The sequence below is a fragment of the Lynx rufus genome, unplaced genomic scaffold (genome assembly GCF_022079265.1).
Source record: "Lynx rufus isolate CCGP_SWC_20201006 ecotype Redwood Valley unplaced genomic scaffold, mLynRuf1.p SCAF_6, whole genome shotgun sequence".
In the NCBI taxonomy this organism is placed as follows: domain Eukaryota; kingdom Metazoa; phylum Chordata; class Mammalia; order Carnivora; family Felidae; genus Lynx; species Lynx rufus.
The window spans coordinates 48,440,675-48,463,700 of NW_025814878.1; the positions used below are offsets into that span (position 1 = coordinate 48,440,675).

At 37.6% G+C, this 23,026-nt stretch overlaps 1 protein-coding gene across 1 annotated transcript in view; it reads right to left on the reverse strand.

Moving 5' to 3' along the window:
- Window positions 1-15,488, reverse strand: part of AFG1L (AFG1 like ATPase) — a 201,989-nt gene extending 186,501 nt beyond the window's left edge. The window contains exons 1-2 of the mRNA XM_047102407.1: window positions 15,422-15,488; window positions 15,150-15,293 (exon numbers count right to left, since the gene is read on the reverse strand). Coding sequence (XP_046958363.1) covers window positions 15,150-15,285 — 136 coding nt within the window. The 5' untranslated portion in view covers window positions 15,286-15,293; window positions 15,422-15,488. The remainder of the gene's footprint in view (window positions 1-15,149; window positions 15,294-15,421) is intronic.
- Between the last annotated feature and the right edge of the window lie 7,538 nt (window positions 15,489-23,026).

Genomic DNA, 23,026 nt, shown 5'->3' on the forward strand with positions numbered 1-23,026 from the left:
CACTTAGAACATGTCTCAATTTGGATGCTAAATTTTCATTGGAAATATTTAATCTGTACTTAGACTTCACAAAATCTACAGTTGAGAAAGTAGATTCACCTTCCTAAATTGTTCCAAGATTACTTAATGTTACTGACAAAAGCTATGTAAGTGTGAGGGCAAGAGGTATGGGAAATCTCGGGGTGCCTGGGTGGCTAAGTCGGTTAAGCGTCCAACTTCGGCTCAGGTCATGATCTTGTGGTTTGTGAGCTCAGAGCCTGGAACCTGCTTTAGATTCTTTGTCTCCCTCTGCCCCTACCCTGCTCATGCTCTGTCTCTGTCTCTCAATAATAAATAAACATCAAAAAAAAAATTTTTTTTAAAGAGGTATGGGAAATCTCTGTACCTCATGCTCAATTTTACTGTGAACCTAAAACTGCTCTAAAGATAAAATCTTTTTTAAAAATGTCTTCCAATAGCTGAATCAAGTATCCTTTTTAAAATCTGTATTTAACTAAAATTAAATTAATTTAAAATTTAGTTCCCCAGCCACATTTCAAGTACTCAATGTCCATGTGTGGCTAGTGGCTATGGTACCAGACAGCTCATTTAGGTGTAGTCAATCTTGAAAAAGAGTGAATTTAGAGGACTCATACAGACAGATACTAAGATGGTAAAGCTAAATAATTAGGGCACTGTGGTACTGGCACAAAAATAGACCAACAGAACAAAACAGAAACTGGATTTATGTCACTGTTTCACTGTGGATTTATGGTCACTGGATTTATGTCAAAGGTAATGCCGCAGTAGCCTGGCAAAGAGATTCTCTATTCAAAAAATGTTCCCAGGTCAATGAATATCCACATTAAAAAAAAAAAAAAAAATCTTGACCCCAATTTAACATCATAAACAAAAATTCCAGATAGATCATAGATCTAAGTGTGAAAAGTAAAACAATAAAACTTCTAAAAGATATCAGAATACCTTCATGACCTTAAGATAAGGAAAGATTTCTTAAATAGGATCACAAAAAAAGGCTAATAAATGGGCATTACAACTAAGAACTTCTGTCCATGAAAAGACTCCATGAAAAAAACTAAAATGAAAGCCACAGACTGGGAGAAAATATTTACAATTTACACATCTGACAAAGGACTCATATCCAGAATATATAACGAATTACAATTATTAAGAAAGAGACCTTGAGGTACCTGGGTGGCTCAGTCAGTTGAGTGTCTGACTCTTGGTTTGGCTGAGGTCATGATCTCACAGTCTATGGGTTCAGGCCCTGCATCAGTTCTGTGTTGACAGGGCAGAACCTACTTGGGATTCTCTATCTCCTTTTCTCTCTGCTCCTTCCCCGCTCACTCTATCTCTCTCTCTCAAAATAAACAAACATTTTTTTTTAATTTTTTTTTCAACGTTTTTTATTTATTTTTGGGACAGAGAGAGACAAAGCATGAACGGGGGAGGGGCAGAGAGAGAGGGTGACACAGAATCGGAAACAGGCTCCAGGCTCCGAGCCATCAGCCCAGAGCCTGACGCGGGGCTCGAACTCACGGACCGCGAGATCGTGACCTGGCTGAAGTCGGACGCTTAACCGACTGCACCACCCAGGCGCCCCTAAACAAACATTTTTAAAAAAAAAGAGAGAGAGATCAAAAAATGCATTAGGAAAATGGGCACAAAACCTGAAAAGCTAAACAAAAGACTGTAATTCAAGTATCCAATAAATATGTAAAAAAGGTGCTCAACCTCAACAGTCATCAGGGAAAAGCAAAATAAAACCACAATGAGGTATCACCACACATTTAGTAGAATGACTACAATTAAAAAGAATACCAAGTATTGATGAGGATGCGTGGCAGCTGAAATCTCATACGCTGCTAGTAGAAATACATATTGATATAATACTTTTGGAAAACTGGCCTTATCTGCTAAAGATGACCATATATTGTATGATTCAGCAATTCTCAGGTATCTGCCCAACAGAAAGCATACATATGTACACCAAAAACTTTGTACAAACATTCACAGCAGTACGATGAACAGTAGTAGCCAAAAACTGGAAACCCCAATATCTAAAACTATAGAATGGATTTAAAAACTGTGGTAGAATTCTTACATCAGTTAGAATGGCAAGTATCAAAATGACAGGAAATAACAAGTGTTGGTGAAGATCTGAAGAAAAGGGAACCCTCATGCACTGTCGGTGGGAATATAAATTGGTACACCACTGTGGGAAGCAGTATGGAGGTTATTCAAAAGATTAAAAATAGAAATGCATAGGGGCGCCTGGGTGGCTCAGTCAGTTAAGTGTCTAACTTCAGCTCAGGTCACGATCTCACAGTTCATGAGTTTAAGCCCCGTGTTGGGCTCTTTGCTGACAGCTCAGAGCCTGGAGCCTGCTTTGGATTCTGTGTCTCCCCCTCTCTCTCTGTCCCTCCCCTGCTCGAGCTGTCTCTCTCTGTCTCGCTTTCTCTCAAAAATAAATAAAGATTAAAAAAAAATTTTTTTAAATAGAAATGCATATTGATACAGTTAATTCCATTAGTGGGTGTTTATCCAAAAAAAACCAAAAACACTAATTTGAGAAAATATATGCATCCCTAGTTTATTGAAGTATTATTTACAATAGCCAAGATATGGAGCAACCTAAGAGTCCGTCAATAGATGAATGGATAAAAAAAGATATGGTGTATATAATATATATGCGCACGCGCGCACACACACACACACAATGGAATATTACTCAGCTATAAAAATGAATGAGATCTTACCATTTGCAACGACATAGATGAACCTTGAGAGTATTACGCTAAATGAAACAAGCCAGGCAGAGAAATACAAATACCATATGATTTCACTTATGTGTGGAATCCAAAAAACAAATGAACAAGCAAAAAAACCAGAAACAGACCCATAAACACAGAACTGGTGGTTTCCAAAGGAAAGGGAGGTGGGGGACGAGCAAAAGGAGTGAAGGGGATTGGGAGGTACAGGCTTCCAGTTATAGATCATATAAGCCATGAAGATGAAAGAAACAGGGAATATAATCAATGGTATTGTAGTAGCATTGTATGGTAACACATAGTAGCTACACTTTTGGTGAACATAGCATAACATATAGAGTTGTCTAATCACTATAGTGTATACCTGAAACTACCATAACATTGTATGTCAACTATACTGCAATTAAAAAAATAGAAGACCTTGGGGCGCCTGGGTGGCGCAGTCGGTTAAGCGTCCGACTTCAGCCAGGTCACGATCTCGCGGTCCGGGAGTTCGAGCCCCGCGTCGGGCTCTGGGCTGATGGCTCAGAGCCTGGAGCCTGTTTCCGATTCTGTGTCTCCCTCTCTCTCTGCCCCTCGCCCGTTCATGCTCTGTCTCTCTCTGTCCCAAAAATAAATAAAAACGTTGAAAAAAAAAAATTTAAAAAAAAAAAAATAGAAGACCTTTAAGAAAATTGTGACATAATCATACGATATCTTGTTATATTCAGCAAATGAATTAACAGTTGCTATGTGTAAAAAAGATCAAAGAACCTCACAAACATAATTTTAAGTGAAATAAGCCAGAATTGTGATTCTATTTATATAAAATTCAAAAACAGGCAAAATAAATCAATAGTAATATATATATCAAGATGTTGATTACCATTATAAGTCAAGGGCTAGGGACTTAGAGGGTCTACAACAGTTGCCTAGGGCTCTATAAATGTTCTATTTCTTGATTTAGATTTCTATTTCAGATCTATTCTCTTTATGAAAATTCAATAGGCTTTACACTTATTATTTGTGTACTTTTCTGAATATTATATCTCAATAACTTAATTTTTAAGTATATTTAATGGTTGTTTTTTTCTGTATTTTCTACTATGCACATATACTATGTTTTGTAATTAAATATCATTTATTTTTAAAAAAGAAAAAAGTAATCAAATATGAATTGGAGAGATCAGTCTTAACAGCCCTAGGAATCTTAAGGTGAGACAGAATCTAACAGGACACAGGAAAGGTAACCTACAACAGTACTCTAGCCAGACATATCTGAAGGAATATATTGAGATACAGGGGCCATATTTATAGAGTGACATTCAGAAAGTAGATTGTAATCTCAAGAAGGGAAATTGTTCCAGGGATCTAGAAACCATTTCATAAGAGTTGACCAATAGGACAAGGGATGGCTGACATTGAGAAGAGACAGTAACAAGATCCAAGCACCCTAGGTCTAGCATATAGATGGCATCAAGAAATATTTGGGGAATAAATGAATGAATGGAAGAAATCTAAGTCTTTAATGTTTGAAAAGTTGTCAAATGGAATCAAGACAAAGAAGCACCCAATAATCTGATGAATGAATGAAAAAATGAGTAAATAAGGTAACAATATTATCAGTCTTGACATGCTTAAAGAACTGTCATATATGCAATCAGGACTGGAGTTGTATAGGTTGTGCTTGGGGAAAGATTCAAGATGAATGGAGAGAAGGTAAAGAAAATCTCAAATTTCAGTCTACTTAAAGAATTTTCTATGGGCACCTGGCTGCACAGTCAGAAGAGCATGCGACTCTTGATCTCACGGTCGTGAGTTCAAGCCCCATGTCAGGTGTAGAGATTACTTAAAATAAATAAATAAAATAAAAAAAAAAAGAATTTTCTCACATGTAGGGCTCTCCAAAAATGAAAGAAACAGTTAAGGCAGAAACTACACGCCTATCTAATATCCTTTGACTACATGACCCAAAGGACTTCTTCAGCTCTAATATTCTATGATTCTATAAAATATTATCTTTATATCTTCTTCACAGAAAATAATTTTCAAGTAGTTGAGTTACTTTTGAAAACAGTATCAATTTCTTACTAAATGAAGAGATTTTACCTTCATACTATAAATCAAACTTCAACAGGTTTCTTTGAAACATCATGACAAAGAACCTTTAGGTATTCAGAGTATCCAAGAAAAGGTAGTTAAGTCCAGGAGAACAAAAACTATCCCTGGCTACCTACAGAGGCCCCTTCCACAATCGTTAAAAAAAAAAAAAAAAAAAGCTTCATTTTCTAGAATTCAAAGCACTGAAATCAGACTGGGTTCTTTCCCGTTGTTATTATAACAGAGTCCTCCTCTCAAATTAAAATGACTCCAGTAATTCTGTAGAGAGTTGAATTCATTCCATTTCTGTTCACTGACTGGAATCTACCACCTCTGGTATTTTAATAATATTTCAATTACTCCCAGCATAGCTCCACATTTATGTAACAGTTCTTATAGTTTTCAAATTATTTTCTCACATAGTAACTTATTTGAGCCTCATAAATGACCTGTAAGGAAGGTAGAATTAGGATAATTAATCCCATTCTACAGATGAGAAAATGGAAATACCAATTAAATGACTGTCTTCATACAACAAATGAAACCAAAATCACCATCTAGTTTTGCAGGTCACATTTTATTATTCATCTGGTATCCCGCATGTTCATCAGTCCTAAGATAGAACTGATCAAAATTCTTCAAAGTAACAGTTATGGAATAAAAGGAGCTTCACTTCTTCACAAAGAGGAAGAAGCTTGTTGCCAAAAAAGAACACACGCTTAGTTAAATGAAATCAAAACTATATAAGAAATTTAGATTTCCAGTTTAAAATGTTTACCCAACTGCTGTGAGAAAAATGCACAATCAGGAAAAGCACGTTTAATATTTCTAAAGGGCTGGATTAAAATTTCAGCTGTAAACTTCATTACTGTAATTAGATTTTTAATGCATATTTATTAAACATCCATTCAAATACTGTGTTCACAATTATTCATGAGTTATTTGTACATTTGTGTTGATTTTAAAAAACTGTAAACAGTGGCCACTGACCAGAAATTTTCCCCTACAATGACAGAAGTCCATACTAAGGTCATAGGCAGCCCATTTATTCTTTTATTATGTTCTAAATCATACCTGAAAGATAAATATTCGGCTGTTTCGTTGAAAACTGCAATGGTCATCAATGACCCAAAAAGTCAAGACTTACCAGCGGCATTAAAGACCTATGTTTGATTCAGTGATGAATAAACAAAGTGCAGAATAGAAGAAAATCAAATCTTAATTAAACTCTTTCTTTAGAAAAACAACATAAGCCATCATCAAGGAATGCATCACAAGATGATTTACTTTATTTATAAAAGGCTGATTTAGGGGCTTTAAAAGGGTGCTTTTGATTTAAATAGAAAAATTATGAAAATTAAAACTAAATGCTTGCTGGTTATCATTCTTTTGCTTTAGAAGCTAGTTAATCTTAATGTGCCAGTGTATAACTTTACAAAAGGAAAAAAATAGTACTTTAAATTTCATGATAACAAATCAGTAAAATACCGCCTAAAAATCTGAATAAAGCTATTCTGAAGTAATTATAGGCATGGCCTAGCATACTGAGTAACTCCTTAATATTCACCCTGTTCACACACTATTTAATAATGAGATCTAAGGGATCTATTTTCTTTCAAATGATAAAGAAAAATAACATCTATTATGTTATGTTCATTTACTTTAAATTTTATACACTCACACATACATATAAGAATTTTTTAATGCAATCTACACAGTTTACATTTAAGATATAGTTGCATTATGGAGTTACGAAGGAACTACTCTAAAAGAAATACACATTCAGGCTTTAAAAGTTGTTGAAAACTGCCATCCAGGAAAGAATATGAATAGATACATGGCCCTCTATGGATAGCCTGGGTGGTTATCCACTATGGATAAACTGGATGGCTCAGTCAGTTAAGCATCTGACTTTGGCTCAGGTCACAGTCTCCCAGTTCATGAGTTCGAGCCCTGCGTTGGGTTCTGTGCTGACAGCTCAGAGCCTGGAGCCTGCTTCAGATTCCTTGTCTCCCTCTCTGTCTGCCTCTCCCCATCTCATTCTCATTCTCTCTCTCAAAATAAACAAACATTTTTTTAAAAAAGAAGAATATGGATAGATAGATGCTAACAGCACAGAGCTTACTTGGGGTATTCTCTCTCTCTCTCTCTCTCTCTCTCTCTCTCTCTGCCTCTCCCCAGCTTGTGCTCCATCTGTCTCTCTCAAAATAAATAAATATTTTTTAAAAAAGTATATGAACAGATAATATGTTGAAAAGTAACTCCTAGAAAGGGCTCAATGAAGAAAAGAAATAAGGCAGCATGAGCAGGACAGGAAAGAAAACCTATGAAAAAGATTCTGGAGATTAAAGAATCTGGTACCACCAGCAGAATAGATGCAGAAAGGGGACCTCAATCAAGGACCTTAGGTAAGGAAGACATAACAAAGTAGGAAGAACAGATATATCCAAAAGGTTTATAAGAGAGACATTGGGGCAAATATTAGATACAGGTCAGTGAAAAATATGAGTGACCTAGGAAAACAAGTGTTAGATATATTCAAGCAGAGACTAGATCACTTGCCAGCAAATATATGGAATATATCACTATACTGCACCCAAGGCTGAACTACCAGGTTTCAGAGTCTTAATACCTATTACTTCTGTGGTACTTTTTGTAAAAAGACAAATCAAGAAAATAGTTATACCCCATTTAAGTATTATTTTCTTAAACAAAGAGGATGAAGCTCCTGAGGTATAAAGCAGTGCTAATCTAGAGTAGCTCAATAACCCATATCTGGACCTCTTACATTCCTTTCTACCAGTTCTATTCTTAGACATGCCCTGTTTCATCTGCCCCTCCTACCACCCCAGAACTACATCTAGGGTACCAGCTATGCCTATGTAATAGGCTCTGCTATCCTTTTTAAAAACTATTTGGAAGAAACCATTATCATAAAGTTATCAGTCTCAAGAGTAGGCATGAACATTCTTCTAATATAATAATAGATATTAATGAAAATCCAAGAAACAAAGTTGCACGTAAAGGTATTCATCTAATTGGGTAGTAAAGTCAAATGCCCATTTTCTTAATCACTAATATATACTACCAATTAATTATACCAATTCATATGGCTGAGGTGCATTTGTTCTCATATTAATGCCTAATGGAGATCTCATGTATACATACATACAGTAAAGACAAGACTGTGGAGCCAAAGGTAAATATGAGTCATCATTTAATAAAGACACCTAAAAATACAACACTGAGATACAAAAAGACTCTATAATAAAAAGAAATCACAAGACGTGACTCTCATATTACCTTGCCTTTATGAAACAAACTTAATTTCCAAGGCTAGCTTAAATAAAATATAATTTTCAGATATGCCAATTTTCAGTTTTAGAAAACCTAGTAAAATTCTCCTCTTTGGCTTCTCTTCTCGTTTTCCTAGGACCTCTCTTAATGTTCTCTGACAAGGTCAGGTTCTTCTCATAAAGTGTCAGCTTTCCTTCAAGGAAAATTTTCTCCTTTGCACTCTACAAATACTCCCAGGCTAGTTCTTACATTCTCGTGGCTCTCGACATATCGTATTTCCTTTCTCAGTCTCAGACCTTCATATTTCCCAGAACTAATTAAACTTATTTACCCAGGATGTCATAACCACCTCAAATTTAACAAGTCCGAGATGGAATCTCTCCCTAAAATGCCTCTGGCCCTATTTTTTGTTTGGTTTGATTACCCTGATTAGATGGACGGTGATGCCATCAAATTACCCAAACTAGGATATCTGAATTGATCCTAACCCTTCTCTTTCCTTGTCTCCCCCAAAGCCTGGCAATTCTACCAAGCAAGTGCCTCTGAATTCCCCCCTTCCCCCACCTTGCTGCCCGGCTCTCCACCTCACCACAGCAGTAATTCAGGCCCTGAACAGCTCTCTCCCGAACCACAACTTCCTCCTAAATAACCACTGCACTTCCAATGTTCCCCACTCAGTCATTCCTGATCTGTTTTTCAGGCAGGAATAAGAATAATCATGCTAAAACTGATCTGATCACCTTTCTTCTTATGAAACCTCCATCAGCATCCCACTGAGCCTAGACATCTTCACACACTATACAGGACTTTTAACCAGAGCCAGGCCACCTTCCCAGCTTCATCTCTAGCTGCTCTCCCTGAGGGCCCATAAACCAGTAAGGGCCATGTACAGCTCACTTCTACACTTGTGCTACAACCCCCTTCTCTCTCTTAGCAGAGCTGCCTTCCCCTCTGTAGTCCTACAACACTTAAGATGAACCGAAATGATGGGTTATTAATGTCCAATGTTAAGGAGCTGGAAGATAAGGGTTAAGTTTGTGCTTCTAGAGTAAAAAGTACCTGGGTTCAAATCCCAGTTGGGTGGCCATACCTGTTTATTCATCTATGAAACAGAGTTAACAAGTATTTTACAGGGCTTTTGTGAAGATTAAATTATGAGAAAAAGAAACTGCCAGTGATGGCCTGGAACATAGAAAGGGCTTGATAAATATTAGCTATTATAATTTCATCTCCCTTCCAAGACCGTGAGCTATTCAAGGGCTGGGACCCCATTTCATTCACTTCCGCTCACCCAACACACATACCCTAAATACAAGGCTCCAACTGAATTTGAGGCATTTTTCACCCACACTATGGCCACTCTAATCTCGAATAAAATGTTTCCCCTTAACTATCTGGATGTTAAACATTACATTAAATGAAGATACACTTAGACCTAAAAGAAAACAGGCAGTGAAATAAAAATGGAGCATATTACTTAAATTACAATAAGATAACCAAATTTCAATTTAAATTTTTAATAAACTAATGGAAATACACAGATCCCAAAATGGAATTCATAATATTGTATTTCCTAAGGAATTTTAAGTTAAGCAATCAAGTAGGCAATTTGGATGAAGAGTATTTTAGGACCCCCCAAGTCTTCATAGGTCAGTTTCCAAAACATCTTGGAGCCAGGGCTGGCACGAAAGCTTAGATGAGACATAAAAACAAAGAACATGCTCTTCCTTTCCCCTCATTCCTTTCCTTTATGTATTTCCTTCCGTTGTTTAACATTAAGCCAATGCTTCCCTCACGTTATACTGCAGTAAAGAGTAGACTTGAAAAGATGAAAAAATGGAGATAAATATAAATGTAAACAGTAAATAACACCCACTCCCAAGATTGAGGGATACAAGACCAATTTTAAAATTGTACTCTAAATACGGAAAAACATTTCAACTTAAAATTTTCTTTTTATTTAAAGAGAGGAAGGGAGTGTATGTAGTTACAACTAAATTTACCTCTCCCTTACCTGTATTTTCATTAAATCTCCACACCCAAAACTGGCTAAATTCTGAGTATAAGAGGCAGTATTATAACTGAACCCAAGTTCGTCTGCCCTGATGCCCAGCAAAGACCATCACTGAGATCCCAAGTATGTAGCAAGGAAAGGGTTTATTCCAGATGCAGCTAAACAAGAGGACAGGAAGGCAAGTCTCAAATCCACCTCGCCAAAGGAGAGTCAGGGAGATTTAAAGGAAAAGGAAGAGGTCTGGGCTTGTTAGTTTGCAACTGCAATTAGTCCCATTAACCCTTTGGTTACTGGTTTCAATCCCCACTGTCTTTTGACCATTCCTCATTCTTAAGAGAATTGGGCCAATGACCTCTATTAGTTACTTCCTGCTGAGATGGGGGTGAAGATCAGGGTTAGAGGAATAGAACCTTTCTGCAGTCATCTAGAAATATTCCTTGGTTCCAGGTTGAAACCCAACATCCTGCATTACCAAGATTTTTGTACTTTGGTTATTAGTCTAAAATATTAGACAATATTTTATCTAGGTCTCAGGGGAGATTTGTTGTAACCAACTAGCTTGTTGTACTTATTGATTTCTTCAGACCAGCTCTCCTAAAAAGTAGTTTCAGGTCCATCAAAGGCTTGCCAGTCCAAGCAGGACTCTTTTTGATGTTCTTCTTGCTGACAAGATATAGGGAACCTGTAGATTTCTATTATTCAAGTGTGATGGATCCAAGGCTTAATTCCCTTTGGTTTCCCTGAAAAATGGGTAGTCAACAGCATCTCATTAAGGTCCTGTCTATGGTGGCTGGAGCTGGTCCTCCAGGTGCTTGTTCTTCCAGGTCTTTAATAACACCAAGTCTCCAGGATTCAGGTGGTATAAAGGCACATCAACCTCCTGGACGTGAATTTACATAGCGAATGTAGCTGATAGTGTTCCCTAACGTGAGCCCCATCAGGAATTCCTAAGTCACGAAATGAGTATAGAAAGAGTCTTCCATATAACACCTCATAGGGGCTTAAACCAAGCTTACTTCTAGGGGCCACTCTACTCAAAGCAGAGAAGCTGGCAAGGCTTCTTCTTCCCAAGTTAAGTTGGTTTCTTGGCATATTTTTGCCAAAGTTCATTTTTCCTATTTTCCAATCTGTTGGCTTCTCCAGGAGGCATAGAATTTCCATTGAATGCCCAAGGCACTCAACACTGCTTGTGTGATTTTTGCCCCAAATGCCACTCCATTGTTGCTCTGAATTGTTAGTGAGAATCCAAAACTAGGAATAATTTTGCTTAAAAGTATTTTTGAAAAATTCTGATGAGGCCTTCTCTGAAAGGCATGGAAGTTTCAACCCAACTTATAGGGCTGTCTACAAATACTAACAAATATCAAAAACTACCTGCTATTGGGCACATAGGTGGTTCAGTCAGTTAAGCGTCTGACTCTTGATATCTGTTCAGGTCATGATCTCAGGGTCATGGGATTGAGCCCCAACTGGACTCTGTGCTGAGCATGGAGCCTGCTTGGGATTCTCACCCTCCCTTTCTCTCTGCCCCTCCCCAGTGCAGGCATGCTTGCATGCGTGCTCTCTCTCTCTCCCTCTCTCACTCAAATTAAATAACCATTTAAAAGTAATAATAATAGGGTGCCTGGGTGGCTCAGTCAGTTAAGCATCTGACTCTTGATCTAGGTTCATGAGTTTGAGACCCACATTGGGCTCTGTGCTGACAGCAGGGATTCTCTGTATCCCTCTCTGCCCCTCCCCTACTTGCATGCAAGTGCTCTCCCTTGCTCTCAAAAATAAACTTAAAAAAAATTTTTTTAATTCCTCTTTAAAAAAAATAACCAGTCTCACTTTCCTCAGATATAGAGTTGTCTCCCTTATCATTTCCAGTAGTCTTAATTACATTTATTTAAATTATTTATATTTATTAGAATACTCATAAAACTTCTTGAGGCATTAGACAAAGTTCTAATGTTTTCTTTTCTTTTCTCAATGGAGAGAACATTAATTTATTTGACTTTAAGTAAAGACAGGCAGAATAAAAGTTTTACATTTAATGCTGATAACTCTAAAGACATGTCATTTTTATTAAACCAATAACCATGAATTAGCCTTAATACCAAATATTTTCCAAGATCATGTGAATTTAAAAAACGTCTGGGTTAGTTTCTATCTTTCTTTTAGAATGCCCAATTCTTATAAGTGCTAGCCTTTAAACCAATTAAATAGAGCTCTTTTACAAATTAATTTCAGCAATAACATCTGGAGATAGAGAAAATATCTCAAATTTACAATATACATGGACACACACACGATGCAAACAAAATCTTAAAGGCCCAATTTCAAATATCCCCCTTTTACAACACAAATCTAATTGCAAGATGGTATTACAATTAATGGATGTGGCCAACGGTGTTGCAAAAAAAGACTGCCCAATTTTGGAGAATACAGTCCAAAAGGTTGCATGTGGGGATCAAATTGTCACTTTCCATTTTCCAGTTAGAAAGTGGCTAGTTTTATTCAAAAATACCAAAATCTACAGCAACAAAAAAACACATGAAGCCCAGAGTACTTCTGTGAAAATCAGTTCCTCCCCAAAAGTTGGGGTTTCACAGACTGAACCAAATGGCTCCCTAGTTTCTGGCTCCTCCCTAAAGATCAGAGCTTCACTGACTGAACCAAATGGCTTCCTAGTCAGCCTTTTCTTAAACAAGAAAGGAGGCTAAGAGAACCAAAACCCACTATTTGATGGCAACCAAATGGGAGTAAGAAATCTGAGAGCCGAACCAAAGGGAGAAAGAAATAAACTCACATGCTGTCCATCACACACGAAGTAGTCACCAAGAGACATCTGTCCAAACTGAACCCAAAAAAACATTTCCTTGCCACAAGAGTGAAAATTAGGCACCAAAGGTCAGAGGTACCCAGGTAGGTGGGACCCTAGGGACAGTTCCTAGAGCAAAGAACCTGTCACCTAGGCAGCTGCTTCAACCTGTCACGAGGCCCCCATCACCAGCGGGCGGCCAACAAACCACGCAGGGCCAGGCAAAAAAGTCTTGGCTAGCTTGCCAAATGTGTAACTGAACCCAGGTTTGGTTGCCCAACTTGCAGCAAAGACAATCACCAAGACATCAAGTATGCAGCCAGAAAAGGGTTTGCTTGAGAGGTAGCCAAACAAGGAGATGAAGGAGCAAGCCTCAAATCCACCTCTCCAAAGGAGGAGGGAAATTTGAAGGCAAATGGAAAAGGTCTGGAGGAAAAGTTGCAGCTGTGCTTATTAGCTTGCTGCTGTAATTAGTCCCATTAACCCTTTGGTTACCAGTAAGTTTTGAAATTCCAAATGATAATTCTGAAAACAACAAAATCTTGATTTAATTAAAAAAATATATATGAATACAGGTTCATAGCAAAGCCTTTGTTGTAAGATATAAATCCAAATACAGCCTTTACTTGACTTAACTAGCCATATAACTTCTGCAACCCTGGATTCATCATCTCCAAAATGGATGAGAATAATGAGAATTAAATGAGATAATATATGTAGAAAGCACTTAGCATACTGCATGTTATTGTGATGATGTTCCTTATATCTTAGTTTTCATAAATTATGATACATCCATAGAATTCTATTTCAACCATTTAAAATCAGGCAGTTCTAAATTGATTGATATGTAATGATCTCCAAGATATATTAAATGAAAAAAAAAGAAAGGTATCGAGGGGTGTGTATATGTTACCACTTCTATTTTGTTTTTTAAATACAGATGTTTATATGCATATATGTTTGTACATACACAGAATGTCTCTGGAAGAATACAAAAGAAACTAGTATTAGAGGTTGCCTCTGGGGAGGAAAATTAAGTGGCTAAGCGATAGGGGTGGAATAGTCTTAACATTTTACCATATTCTTTCTTGTATCATTTGTTTTTATTACCTATTCCAAAATTAAAAATAATAAAGTTTATATTATGACCCAACCTTTATGCTACCAAAATATTTCATTATGTAGTAAGTAGATTATGTGAAACTGCAAAAAACAAACAAACAAACAAACAAAAACCCTAAGGTGACTTAATCAGAGTTCTAGTATTAATTTCAACTCTATTGATGATAATAATGAAAGACTGATAAGGTTTTAACTAAATGAGCCAATGAGAGTTAATTGATTAAGACACAGAAGAAGGGGTGCTTGGAGATGAGAAAAAAATGGTATGTGGATGGAAGAGACAATAAGAATATCATTCATTCATTCATTCAGAAAATATATCTTGCCCATCAGGTACTAAACACTGTGCTGAAGAAACAAGACACTTAGTCCTTGTTTTTAAGTGGCGCATAGTTTCATGAGAGTATATGAATATAAGCAGCAAAATCAGTATTCCTGGGAGTCGGTTACTCACAGTATATGTTCATTCACTCCTGAACACTTAACAATTTGAATGAATGAATGAATGAATGAATGAGCAAGGCTGGTAACAAAATATACCCCACTAAGGCCTCTAGTGGCTTGAAAAGAACAAGAATTGATCACTCCATCTGAGAAAGCTTGCACATTTGTGTTCCCAGAATCCTGAGAGCCAGCAGGGCCCTCAGAAGTCCGAGGTTTGGCTTTTAGATCCAGGCCAGGGTCACCAGCCAGGAGAGTAGGTAAGGCGCAGGTGTAAGGGTCCTCGGCCCCCAATCCCACATTTGTATCCATTCAAGCCAGGCACTCCCACGCCTGGGCTCACCAGGTAGGTGTTAACTCTCTGAAAGCCTGAAGGGAACAAACTCTGAGTTGACCTCTGACCTCAAAAATGTAAGTTGCTCTGGGTCAGTTTCCTCAGTGCTCAGGGCTCCTTCATGGGCAGCCAGCCAAAGACAAGAGAGGCTGAAACTCCTCTCCAGGGACCCTTAGCTCCGAAAACCGTGAAACCAGGAGGCAACTGGGAGAGGTAAGAGGGTGACTGACCCGAGGCTTCCCCGGTCATATGCAGTCGGCTCGGGCTACTCATGGCACAGTCACTGACCTTTCCAAAAGGTGTTTCCAGGGGCGGTGGCCGGAGGGGCGAGAGCAGCAGCCCAGGCCCCGCACCCAACACATCTCCCTCTCAGCCGGCTCTGCACTAAGCGCAGTGTAACCAAGGGCGACCAGGAGGCCGCCATCTTGAGCTCTGTACAAAGGGAGGAAGAGGAAAACTTTATTGAAACCCAAAAGAGAAACGGTGGCACAGACAAACCAAGCCGTGCTCACAGAAGGCTACGCAGGAAAGAACGAAAGGAAGCAGAGGAAGAACGCGACCTCCGGTAGCAAGAGGACCGGCTAGACTCGGGTGCCCTTCCGTCCTTCCGGGCGCTGCCAGACAGACTACGACTCCCAGCATGCAATGCGGCAGCGCCGGGGGCGGAGCAGAGCGAGGGGAGGGACAGGCTTGGGGAGAAGGGCGGTCCTGCGCCCAGAGCCAGCCCGCGTCCGTGGCACTGGATCCTAAAACGTTTTCAGGGAATTGGAACGTGGAACGCGGTAGTGACGTACGGTCACGTCACCACCCCTGAGCATTTTTCGGTTTGCGTACCTGACCGAGATTTCGAAACCTAAGTAAGATGTAGGTGACCCAGTGGGCACTCATGTTTTAATGAAATATTGATGTTTACTTGGTCACACCTCCCTAAATGGTAGCCCTAATTCCTTTGCCTCCAGCGTCCGACTCATCTTTGCCAGAGTACCTGAAATGAGCACCTTCCACTTTTTCTTCTATATTTGAATAGCATAAATCATTTTCAATATGGCATACACTCAAATGTTTTTAAAGAGTGTATAACTGGCATAGGAAAGCCAATGGCCCAAGATGGACAATGAGTGGATGGAGTGGCCATGGGATAGTGTGTCCAAAGAGGAATTTCTCTTAAGTGATTGCCCTAATTTGATTAAACAAAAAATGTTTGAGTTATTATAAGTGTATTGAGAGTACAAATTCCTGTCCAGAAGAGGCTGGCAATCCATCAGCAGGGATGAAAAAAAGCAACAAAAGATTCTACCAGATGTTATGGAATCAATGAAAGGAGAACACTTAAGGAGAGCACTTTGGCTGGGAAATCAGGAGGGCGTTCTGGAAGCTTTACTTTTATCAAGAGATGAAGACCTTCCAAGAACAGGAAATAGAGTGAACCAAGGCAGGCAGGCAAGAAAGTATGAATTACAGAAAGGATAAAGCCACATTTCGATTGAGTGAAAATTAAAAAGACTACACTAGAAAGAGTTCCAGGAAGTCAAACAATTCATCCACAGTGGAAGATTCCTAAGAAACAGGAAAAAGAGCACAGCATAGAATAATAATTTGGAAACTCTCTACTGTCAAATTGTTTATGGAAAAGTTATTTTGATTGTATCTTTCAAAATAAATTTTCACTTACTATTTGATATCTATCTTAAGTTGTATTGTCTGACATGACAAACTATTCCTCCATGCTATAGTGAACATTTCTTTTTTGCGTTTAATACTATTAATTTGGAGTGTGACACTTTGTAAAAGATCTTTTGAAAAAAATCTATTCTTCCTTGATTTACATATTTATCACATTCAAGATTTTCAGAGAGTATCTGTGTGTCATTTTGTTTGCTCTGGAAAAATAGTTGCTTGCCTTAGTCAATGAAATTACTTTAAATTTTTTTAATAATTTTTTTTAACATTTATTTTTGAGAGAGAGAGAGAGAAAGCACAAGCAGGGGAGGGGCAGAGAGGGAGGGAAACACAGAATCTGAAGAAGGCACCAGGCTCTGAGCTGTTAGCACAGACGCTGTATTCGAACCCATGAACCATGAGATCATGACCTGGGTCAAAATTGGACACAACGGACTGAGCCACCCAGGTGCCCCTGAAATTACTTTTTATTAGAGATTCCAACAGCTTAACAATTATGGAAGTGAAATAAGCACTCGTAGACAGTTTAATGCCAAATTGGCGGGAATATCTACAGGAAATTTTCACATGGCTGTGCAAGTGAACAGAAACATAGCAAATAAACTTTATTGTGTGCCAGTATTGCGTGCCAGTATGAGGTAACTTAGATTACATCTGTTGTATTCAAGAGAATTCATTATGACCAGAAGAATAATTAAGTAGCCATTATAAACCATTTTATTAAAACATCAATCCTGTGCTCCTGCAGTTCCTGCAATTGCTAAAACAAATTAAAAAAAGCAAAAATAACCCTGAAATTCATTGAACATTATCAGAAAAAGTAATAGAAGGAAATCAGAAAATCAGAAAGCATTATTTTGTCCTTATTTTTAAAATCTCCCTAAAGAAAATGCCAAGTGGTGTTGGCATCTAATCTCATGGTCAAAACCAAACGAAAAGAACCCAGATGACAAAGTAATGAAGGAAATGGGAAAGAAAGTAGTCAATAGACAACATACTATATAGAAATCATAAATTATATTTGGGTTCTGATTTTGTCACTAAATTAAACTCTCCCTTTGTTTTCCTTATCTATAAAATTAAGATAATGTCTATCCTAGCTACCATCCAGAGGTTTTCTGAGAATTAAATGAGATAATGTATATACATAAAGGGTTAATCATATACACTTATAAACAGAAACTGAAAGAGGATAAGGTCAAAATATAAAATAATGAGTCTAGGACAGCATGGATTCATGATATCCAAGAATTATAAAAATAAGGAATGTACTCTTAAGCTTGCAAAAGGTAGGGAGAATTTTTTAAATAAATAGAAGAAAGTTCTACTGAACCTTAATACTTCAAGTAGCAAATTTATGAAACTCATTAAAAGCAAAAAAAAAAAAATCAGGATGATAATCCATAATAAATATGGGTGATTTGGAATATTTAGTTCTTCTCCAACTCTAATACACTATGATTTTTCATCCCTAAGTTCATGAGGTTGCCATTTTAGAGTGCCTTTTAGCCACTGTCAGAGACACACTGTAGAGGAACAGATATAATAAGCCATTGGCAGGAACTAGCTAGGATCCCAGTATAAATCTAACACTGTTATTATTGTTGTTCTAAAACCAATTCCTTTGAAGGAAGAGGATACCCTAATACATGATTCCCACTTCCACTATCCTATCTGTAGCCCTCTCCATCTCAGTAGATGGCAACTGGAAGGCTACTCATAAGAGAGTTATCCTCTTCCTCTCTCATCCCACATCCAGTCCAACAATGAATTTGTAGCTTCACCTTAGAAAGTGTTCAGAATCCCATTACTTTACACCATCAACATTGCTACCGCCATATTGGTCTAAGTCACCATCACCTCCCTCCTGGATTGCTGCAGTTACCTTCCAATTGGTCTCTTCACTTCCATTCTTGTCCCCTACAGTCCATCCTCCACACAGCAGCCAGATTTATGTTTTACTTTATTTTAAAGATTTTGTTTAGGGGTGCCTGGGTGGCTCAGTCAGTTAAGCATCTGACTTCAGCTCAGGTCATGATCTCACCGTTTGTGGGTTCGAGCCCCGCGTCGGGCTCTGTGCTGACAGCCCAGAGCCTGCAGCCTGCTTCGGATTCTGTGTCTCCCTCTTTCTCTGCCTCTCCCCTGCTCATGCTATTTCTCTCTCTGTCTCTCAAAAATAAATAAACGTTTAAAAAAAAAAAGATTTTATTTTTTTAAGTAAACTCCTTACCCAACATGGGGTTTGAACTCACCACCACATGATCAAGAGTCACATGCTCTACCAACTGAACCAACCAGACTCCCCCAGATTTGTTTTTAAAATTTTAAGTTGAATCATGCCATTCTTGTGTTTAACATCCACTAGAATGCCTTCCCCTGTCACTCAATTGTTCAAACATCCTGCAAGACCTCATGACTTGGACCCCAACTGGCTTTGTGATCTCATCTCAAGCCCCTCTCCCTTACCCTCCTTCAGTCCATCCACATTGGCTTTCTTACTATTCCTGGAACTCACAAGCCTGCTTATCACCCCAAAGCTTTTGCATTTCCTATGCCTTCTCCTGGAATGTTCTCCTCCCAGAAATCTACTTGGTTCACTTCTTCATGTCCTTACTTCCTTATATCTTCTCAGTTAAGGCCTTCCCTAGTTACCTATATAAAATTACAATCTCACCCTGCACTCCTTTTCCTCCTTCCCAGCTTTATTTTCTCCACAACAGTTACTCTCATGGCATAATACACACTGTACAAATTTATTAGTTTATTATCTGCTCTTCTTAGAATTTAAGCTCCATGTGAACAGGAATTTATGTCTGTTTTGTTCACTGTTATATCCCCAAAGTTTAGGAGAGTACCTAGATTAGCAGACACTCAATGTTTGTTGAATGAATAAGCAGTCTTAATAAAAAACACAAAATTTATTGTTTTAGTCTCTGCAAAAAAGCAAATAACCTGCTTCATGAAATCAGTTATACTCCTCATATTTTGAGCCCATTTTAAAGATTTATTAAAAACACCATCAAACTCAGTATCACAGAAGTGGAATACAAACAAAGAGCACTTATTTTCCACTTATTTATTTATTCGCTGATTTGTCATTACACATAGATCCTCATAATTACAGCTCCTCATAATTACAGGTTCTTCTAATTTGTAACAAAGAAATACTTCAGAGCTATAAGAAACACTATGATTCATTCAAAGACACATAAGGAATGATTTAAAACCATAATAACTCATTTTATAAAGTAGAATCAAATATCTAGCTTCTAAATTCCAACAATTTGTATTTAAAAGATTCTGAACCAAGGGGTGTCTGGGTGGCTCAGTCAGTTGACCATCGGGCTCTTGATTTCCAGCTTGGGTGATGATCTTGCAGTTCACGGGTTTGAGCCCCATGTTGAGATTCTCTCTGTCTCCCTTTTTGCCCCCCCCATTCGCTTTCTCTCTCTCTCTCTCTCTCTCTCTCTCAAAATAAATAAACTTAAAAAAAAAAACACAAAGATTCTGAACCAAAAATATAATTTCAGGGGTGCCTGGGTGGCTCAGTCGATTAAGCTTCTGACTTCGGCTCAGGTCATGATCTTACGGCTTGTGGGTTCTTGCCCCACGTCGGGCTCTGTGCTTGCTGACAGCTCAGAGCCTGGAGCCTGCTTCGGATTCTGTCTCCCTCTCTGTCTCTGCCCCTCCCCCGCTCATGCTCGCGCTCTCTCTCGTTCTCTCTCTCTCCCTCCCTCTCTCTCTCTCAAAAATAAATAGACATTAAAAAATTTTTAAATATAATTTCAGTTACTTAATTTCAACAAACTAATCAAACATGGTTAAGTACCCTACTATGGAAACTTCTAAACACAATATACAGTACCTACTTCAGTAACATAAATTTACATAAAGTATAAATTTTGTCTCAAGCAGTCCATTCCTTCTAGTAAGTAAGAATTATATATTTGCTAACTTTCCAACAAAAGTTACCATTTTTCCCTTTATTGAAACCTTGTTTAACCTGTAACTAAAGACTACCAAGACAAAATACTTGAAGTCAAGTCCAGGGCTCAAATCTTTATTTAGTTCCTTTCCACTTATTTTCAACAACAGATTAAAAATAACTTGTTCTGTTTGTTTTTCAGTTTCCAATATCCTTTACTGGGATATTCTTTTTTTTTTTTTTTTAATTTGAACCACATGACAAGTCTGTATTTACCTATATCTTTCCTCCTTAAGTGTTCCTTACCTAAACTTTGAGGGTAGAGTGGAAGCTTTCCTTATATAATTTCTCCACATGCCCTCTCTGCCATCTTTCTTTTTAAAAGAGCAGCGACCCCCAACCAATTCTAACCTCCTTCAACTCCACATGCAAATTTGTAATCTGGTAGCCACCTTCAATTAGTTTCTGTTCCTCATCCCTCAAATCCAGTCTTTCACCAGATATGCCTGAATCCTATAATGTTAATATGACTTAAATCCATCCATTATCATTGGATCTTCCTCCTGTCTTTCCAAGGCTAACTGCAGCCATTTCCTAATTGGCTACATCTCTTTCTCCTCCATTCCAGCCTGCTGTCAGATTTGTTTCCAAAAATATGATCTGACCACATCCCATCACACAATCTAAACCTGCAATGCCTTCCTACTATCTACAGAATGAAATAAAATTTCTTTATTATAAGCCTTTGGAAAATCAAACTCTGGCCCCTACCTAACTTACCATTTTCTCCTGTCAGTCAAATGACTTAGACTCAGAAAACATGTACTGGGCGATTTACCAAATATCTCATTTGTTTTCATGAAACTTTCTCTATATTATTTTAGAAAAACTGGAAAACTGATCCCAGCCCCAACTCCCTACCCCCTTCTTTATTTTCTAAGTATGTTCTGGTATTTTGTGTAATTAGAAAAAAAGATCATATTAATAAAATAATTACAAAAACAACTTACAAAAAAAATTGAAATTGAGTACTTCCAGGGCAATTCCAAGGATGTTCCAGGTTTAATACTGCATACGTGTTCAGCATTCATCTCACACACACACACACACACACACACAACATTCACATAGATGGACTATGGACTATTCACGTGGATATCCAGACTTAGAAAAAATAACTTACCCAAGATAACACAGGTATTACTCCTTCTTGAAGTTAACTGACTAGTAATAGAGGCTGAAAGCTTGTCTATTCAATGAGCTAGTTCTTCAAACAGCCCTTAAATCAGATCTATATATAGACAAAAAGAAAGTAGACCATGCTACATAGAATTTTGACTGACACTCAGTGATGGTCATAACAAATCTAGTTTTGTCAGTTGGTTTAGTTGGTGGATGCAATACAGGCAACCAAATAGACCAAATGTTTTTCAGTTCTATAGACTGCATATTCTAAGGAATAGAAGTTGGCCTGAAATGCAGCCAATATTTAAAACTCAAAGATGCAATCATAAAATTGTATGAACTCATTTGTTTGAATAAATATTAGTACTTGCAGCAGATGATTAGTCTCAGAATTAGCAATGATTTGACCTAGACTTCAAAGGAATCAGCTGGGTATTTCTTTTGTTTTGTTTTACTTTCGATTGGACATCTTGGGGAGATTACTTGGATAAGTTTTAAATCAAGGTGAGTTTTATTTACCCAACTTTACTGACAACAGAGAAGTTCCTAATCTAGACTCTCTAGATGATAAAACTTGAATATCTGTTAATCATAGGACATATCTAATTCAAGAAGGGTTCATTCCGAAGTTGAGTATCTTCTGCCAAAACCAAGACTGTGCAGAAAACTAAGGGAACAGATGAGGAAAGTGTCATGAGACCTCTAATGTCTATACACACCAATTGTAAGGGCCCAATTTTCCCAGCATGTATCTCACTTAGGCCAAGCAATTCTCATCAACTTCAAAGGGAGAGATGTGCATCCACAGACCCAAGTTTGCAGTATCCAGGGCTTACTCAGCAGGAATACATACTATAATTTATGGTACCAGGCTTCATTTCTTTAGTCCAAATCAACTCAGCTGGATTTTGAAGCTTGAGTTCTTACAAATAATCAACTGTCCCTTAAAATATTAAATTCCTTTGGCTTTATTTTACACATCAGTCCTGTTGATTACCTAGGATATGCCATAGTTTGAGTTTATACATTGATATGCAAGACTTGTAATACACAGCTATATACTATATTACTCTGAAGCATTATAGTATCAGATTACCAGAATTTATTCTGGAGGTAATTTTATGCATAGCAAAGAGAGAAGCAGGAGATATAATTTGCCATGTTTGCTGTTCAACAATTTTTTAAAAATATAATTCTGTTTACAAGTACTGTTTTTCAGCTTTAATTTGATACTTTACTACCAGGTAAATTATCTTCTAATGTAATTACTTTTATATAATAATTATGATCTTGAAAGTCTATGAAGTGATTAAAGGGCATTTTCTAAGAAATAGATTTCTGGATTTAAATTATGCAATTTTTCTGCTTAGAGTTT